This window comes from Mandrillus leucophaeus, unplaced genomic scaffold (assembly GCF_000951045.1).
Source record: "Mandrillus leucophaeus isolate KB7577 unplaced genomic scaffold, Mleu.le_1.0 Scaffold242, whole genome shotgun sequence".
Taxonomy (NCBI): domain Eukaryota; kingdom Metazoa; phylum Chordata; class Mammalia; order Primates; family Cercopithecidae; genus Mandrillus; species Mandrillus leucophaeus.
In genome coordinates this window covers 770604-776908 of record NW_012102499.1, presented here as the reverse complement: position 1 = coordinate 776908, position 6305 = coordinate 770604, and the positions used below count along the sequence as shown (strand labels likewise).

General features: G+C 41.6%; 1 protein-coding gene across 2 annotated transcripts in view; it reads right to left on the bottom strand.

The window, feature by feature from the left end:
• Nucleotides 1-343: 343 nt before the first annotated feature.
• SLC28A3 (solute carrier family 28 (concentrative nucleoside transporter), member 3) overlaps nt 344-6305 on the bottom strand; it is a 72799-nt gene continuing 66837 nt past the window's right edge. For both annotated transcript variants that reach the window (XM_011982739.1, XM_011982738.1), the window contains 4 exons: nt 5545-5626; nt 4709-4807; nt 4012-4132; nt 344-2857 (listed from right to left, as the gene is read on the bottom strand). In XM_011982739.1, coding sequence (XP_011838129.1) covers nt 2731-2857; nt 4012-4132; nt 4709-4807; nt 5545-5626 — 429 coding nt within the window. In that variant the 3' untranslated portion in view covers nt 344-2730. The remainder of the gene's footprint in view (nt 2858-4011; nt 4133-4708; nt 4808-5544; nt 5627-6305) is intronic.

Sequence of the window (6305 nt, the reverse complement as noted above, 5' to 3'; positions counted from 1 at the left end):
GCAGTGAGCCGAGATCGTTCCACTGCACTCCAGCCTGGGGGACAGAGCGAGACTCCGTCCCAAAAAAAAAAAAAAAAAAAGAAAAGAAAGAAAAAAAAATCACCATGCACCAAAAACCTCCATTAGGTTGTTTCACTGGGAGAAGGGCCACCTATAACTTTCACAGGGTATTGGTGAGGTTTCTGGAGGCGACAAACTCAAGAGGCTTAAAACAAGCTCAAGAGGCTTAACCAGTTCATTTTGCTGGTCCTTGGCCTTTACTATCCTCCATAATATAGCTCAGGAATAATACCCACTTTCTCAGTTCAAGGATGCACAGTATTAATAAGGAATCAGCGTAGGACCTATGCGAACATATTGCATTTATAAAGGAATGTCACACATATACACAGAGGTAGATGAAAAAAACACATCAGAAAGGTCACATCAAAGCAGGTAAAAATTAAGACAAGATATTTCTCCAAAAACTAATCTGACATCTTATAATACCAGAAATATACACACACTTCAAACCTAGGAAATCATCCTATGAAACTGCTCTGAGGTAGCCACTAATACTTGAAATATGGAGTAATCAAGTAACAAAATTTTAAATTTTAAACTGCTAGTCATTTCAGTTATTGGAAAACTTTTAAGCACATTTAAACCAACATGGGTATGTAAATTTACTTTGCAAATTTAGATATTATGAAATCTAAACATGGATTAAGTATTATCAGTAAAACTTTAGTGTCTCAACTGAGATATGCAAACCAGACTGAGACTTAGTTTGATAAGAATGAAAAATATCTCACTGAAATAATATCTCCAATGTATTGGGTTAAATATATTAAAATTAATTTTACCTGTTGTTTAGTGTGGCTACGAGATCTTAAATTACATGTAACTTGCATATGTCTATCAGACACCATTGCTATAGAAAAAAAAGCACCAGCATGCAAAGTAAATGTACATGCACTGTCCAAAGTAGGAAAAAGAGAACCCCCAAACTGTAAACAAAGTAAACGCATGTCCACAGAGGAATTGTATAATACGTATACATAACATTCTGTAGGGTATGATCAACTAGGACACCAAACATTGAGAATGGGGGGAAAACATGCAAATATATTTTCCTAAAATTAAGTCTGAAGACTGCAAGGGCACATTGAACTCCAAGGAAAATTGATACAAATAATGATAAATATTTTAGTATATCACACTTCAGGGATAAACAGTCCTCTGGACATTTAGGCTCCTCCTTCACCACCACAAAAAACAAAACACACAAAAAACCACAACTATTTACACATAGATTTTTCTTTTAAGTTACTCTTGTACACAAACAGAAGGAAAAATAGAAACAAAATAAATTACTTAAGGTATTTCAAAACCTTTTTCACATTCAGTGTCTGTTTCTTGACTTGGTAATTGACGTTTGTGTTTTCTCACAGCATGTGGTCTTTATGCTATTAAGAGCAGTGGTGACGGGCATTTCATTAAAGAGCACACCACCATTGTCTCTGGAATTTTCTTCTTAGACACTGACACCCATTCTTCAAGTTTGATACTGATGCCTTCCTGGTCAGTGAAATTATCAACGCAAGGTTTTCAGAGCTCAACCAGGACTTTTTTTCCTCAACTGCTTCTTACACGGCTTTTGACTGAAGAGTAACTGCTTTGTCACCAGGAATACATTACCAAATGTGCACATGAATAGGCCTACCATTATGGCCTACAACAGGATGACTCCTTGAAGGGAGACAAGGATGTCATATACCCTTGTGGTGTATCATATTACTTCTGCAAAATATTCACTATCCCTCCCTATGACAGAATAATTTAACTGTGGTGACTGACATCGTGCCTGTCACAGGACTTGTCTTGGCTAATGGAATGTCATGGAAATAAAGGGTATCATTTCCTAGCGGAAGATGAAAGAGCCATCACGTGGTTCTCACCTTTCTTTTCCCTCTTAAGACCAAAATGCCCCCGCTTAGAGGCTGCTCCTTTAGACTGGGTCCTGAAGCAATATGCATTACAACCAACATGGATCGTTACAAACATGTGAGTGAAAAATAAATCTGTAAGCCACTGAGGTTTTTAGGGTTGTTTGCTAGTGCAGCGTAACTTATGCTTAAACTGACTGATAGAACTCTTAAGCAGAATGGATTTAAACCCTGGTTTTGGTATGGTCCACGTGTTCTCCTCAAGGACTCTTGATTTCTGCAGGACTTCCTGAGGGTAGTCAATGAGTTGGTGATTGATGACTAGTTTCCCCTTATGTGAGATTCAAGTTCAGGCTATTTCAGGTAAGCCAAGGTGTATGCAGAGTGACCTCATCTGAGATGTGCTTAAACTGAGTCACCCTGAACTACTTAGTGGACACTAAGTGGGTGTGGGTGAGTCAGAGCCCAGTTGTTGGGAGCTGCCATTTATAGCTGTATTCTGGTGAAATGCCTTGGAAACATTAAAGTCAGAAAATACCTTTGAGACTGGAAACCACACCACCTCACTTTGGGACATCACAGAAGTTCTCCGTGGGAAAGGGGCTGGTGGGGAGGGAAGGGGAGGAGGAAGATGTTGTAGCTCTGAAGGTCCACTCTTGTTTTTCTTCATTTCTTGCCATTAAAGCTGATTCCATGATGGAAGTATCAATCTGTGGGCAGTAGTTTTGTTTTTTTTTTTTTCTCTCCAAAGTAGAAAATTCAGCATCTGTACTTAAGAGTTCCACTGGAGAAGTGGCTGACCTCAAAATATATTAGGGATCCAACTGCAGTTAAATGTTGATGGATTCAACAATGTGCAGCAGCCCTTCAAAGAATACAGGCTGTGGTTTCCTCCTGGGAAGACTTCACCAGGACCCTTGGCAACAGTGCTGGTAGAAAGTGGAAACAAACAGTTACATGAGCCATAGATGGCAGAAACAGTAGGTGAGCAGACATTGACATTAAAAATAGTTCAGGGAAGGAAGCTGATTTTCTCGCTCACATTCTGGTTAGGGTGGATTAAAGGACAGAGGCACTGGGGAATTCATTTTGGCTCCTAAATTCTGGGTGTCCTCAAGAACTTTCCCTGTTTCCTCCATAACAAGCAAAGATAGGATAGAATCAATCGTTATAAAACACTTGCACATTAAGGATGGCATCTTGGGTGGGAACATTGATTTTGCAAACAGAAACTGTACGGGGTAGGGGTGGCTGCCATGGGTCACTGGTGGTTTCTTGTTCACCATAGACGATCATCATGTTGTCTGGACAGTCTGGATCGCCTTGAAGGGGAGCCAGCAGAAGGCGGCAGTTAAGGGCATAAGCTTAGCAGGCAGATAGACCTGAATTTTGTATCTCACTTGTGCTTGTGCTAATTTTGCTGGAGTAGGCATAGCTTCCCTAAGCCTTAATTTTAAGGAATGCAAAAAAAAAAAAAAAGAGAGAGAGAGAGATAGTTCCCAACGTACATAGTGGTTGCAAAGTTTAAGTGAGCTAATTCATACAAAGTGCCTAACACACAGCTGGGTGCATATTAAACGCTTGAGTAGCACTAGCTAGTGTTATAGTTGCTGGTCTTATCTGAGGAAAGTCAAAGTGAAAGGTGGTTGGAATCACTGCATAAGTTCTTACTTTTTTTTTTTTTTTTTTTTTTTTGAGATGGAGTCTTGCTCTGTCGCCAGGTTGGAGTGCAGTGGCATGATCTGGGCCCACTGCAACCTCCGCCTCCCGGGTTCAAGCGATTCTCCTACCTCAGCCTCCCGAGTAGCTGGGACTACAGGCGCCCACCACCACGCCCGGCTAATTTTTTGTATGTTTAGTAGAGATGGGGTTTCACCATGTTGGCCAGGATGGTCTCGAACTCCAGACCTCGTGATCTGCCTGCCTCGGCCTCCCAAAGTGCTGGGATTACAGGCGTCAGCCACCGCGCCCGGCCACTTTTAAATAGAGTCATAAAGTTATAAAATTAAGTGGATGGGGTATTTAGGTCTGATTTGATTATTAATAATGGAGTATAAAGAAATTATAATCAAGAATACAATACCTGTTCAACAGACTTTGGCAACAAGATATCACCTTGGTTGTGTTTCCAGGGAAACTGGAGGTGAAGGCATTCTCTAAAACGTGATGGCAGTTGATGTCCACAGGAGTGCTGGAGAGTATGCCTAGAAGCAGAACAGAGTCCCATTTATTTTATTATTTGTTTATTTTTTAGTTTTATTTATGTATTTGTATATTTATTTATTTATTTTGAGACAGAGTCTTGCTCTTTTGCCCAGGCTAGAGTGCAGTGGCATGATCTCAACTCACTGCAACCTCCGCTTCCCGGGTTCAAGCGATTCAAGTGCTTCAGCCTCCCAAGTAGCTGTGATTACAGGTGCACGCCCAGCTATTTTTTGTATTTTTAGTAGTGAGGCGGTTTCACCATGTTGGTCAGGCTGGACTCAAACTCCTGACATCAGGTGACCCACGCACCTTGGTCTCCCAATGTGCTGGGATTACAGGTGTGAGCCACTGCACCTGGCCCCATTTATTTTATTAATTAAGGAAGTCACTGAACCCTCATTCTGTTCTTAGCTTCTCCACCACACCGCACACCTTTAACTTTATGCCGAAGAACAGCTCTGACTCTCAGCTTTCTGTGGCGGTGTGTGCTGCACGTGCAAGCTGGACGCACTGCCTGTCCTGAAAGCTGCCATTCATCCTGTGGGCACCAGGACACAAAGGACAGAGTGTAGTACCTGCGATGCAGGCTGTCATGAAGCAGGCCACGGTCCCCGCAATCAGAGCTCTCACTGCTCCCGAGGCGATGTCACGCTTTCTGGAAGGGGCCATGGATGCTGGGAAACATGGAAGGAGGGACGTGAGATCAATGTTGAAGTATTGATTAAAACCCTTAGCCTCTGAACATTGTTCTGGGGCTGGGCTCAGGTCAGCTGGCTTTTTTTTTTTTCTTCTTTAACTTAACTGGGAAATTCAAGATTCAAGAACCTGGTAGTAAACTCCACATACAGAGAAATTCTCTGCTGTGGGAAGAAGGGAAGAGGCTTGTTTGCCAAAAGGCTCAAAGGCTTTCATTCTCCACAGAAGAAACACCTCCTATGTTTCATCCAAAGGGCTGTTCATTGAGGGCATGGCAAGGCAAATGAGTGGCAGGAGGGATGACTAAGGAGATGATGTGTAACTCAACTGTCACCATCTACTTCTATGCCCATGGCAGACACTACTAAGAAATCACAGCATTCTCCCACTGGACTTCCGATGGCTCTCAGAATCCTTCTCCAGGTGCCCATCATAAATCTATTGGCATCGGCATGCAAGGTGAAGCCTACAGGTCACCCCTGGGCTGGGAGAAGCACCTGTATGTTTGAGAAAATTCTTCCTGAGGTCAGCTTGGATGTGCATGGGAAAACTATATTGCAGAGTAGAGATAAAAAAAAAAATGGACCCCAGAGGACTCATGACTGTTGAAAAGGCCTTTTTCTTCTCCTGACATGAATAACATTACAGAGCAAAATAGAGATCCAAGTATGTCTATGTCACATCTGTGTTGTTGAAGAATGTTCTTTTCACTTACTGAGTCCGCCGATCACAATTCCTAGGGACCCGATATTGGCAAAACCACAGAGAGCGTAAGTGGCGATTGTCTCAGAACGAATCTGTAAGCAAGCATAAACACGTATGTATACACAGTCTGATCTGGCTTAATAAATCTGACATCCGACTGGGCTTCATTTTGACCATAAATTCAATATTGACAAATAAATGCACAGTCCATGGTATCAAATGCCCATTACTTCCTAGACCCCTTTTACCATCTCCACTTGAATTTTGTGGGAAAATGGAAGGGGACTGTGTGGACTCAGTGACTCTCTACAAAAGGCTTACAATTGGTAGCCTTGGCTTCTACAAATGCTGCTTCCTGGTCAATAATGCCTTCTAATATTCCATATGACCTGACCATCTGCTGCAGTGTGCCAGGGTCAGGACTAGTTGCTGGAGATACAAAATTGGTCCCAGAAAATATTCACATTACATTTACTTGACAAAGGATGTGTTCAGACTATATAAAGAACTGTTATAACTCAATAAGATGATAAACAGCCAAGGAAAAATGAATAGAGATTTGGATACTTCACAAAAGCTCTGCAAATAACCAAAAAGTACATGAAAAGATGTTCAACATCATTGATCACCAGGGAAATGCAAAATAAAGCCACAATGAGATACTACTATACCTCCACTAAAGTAAAAAAACTGACAATACAAAGTGTTGACAAGGATGTGAGTGACTAGAACTCTTAGATATTGCTGGTGGGAATGTAAAATGACACAGTC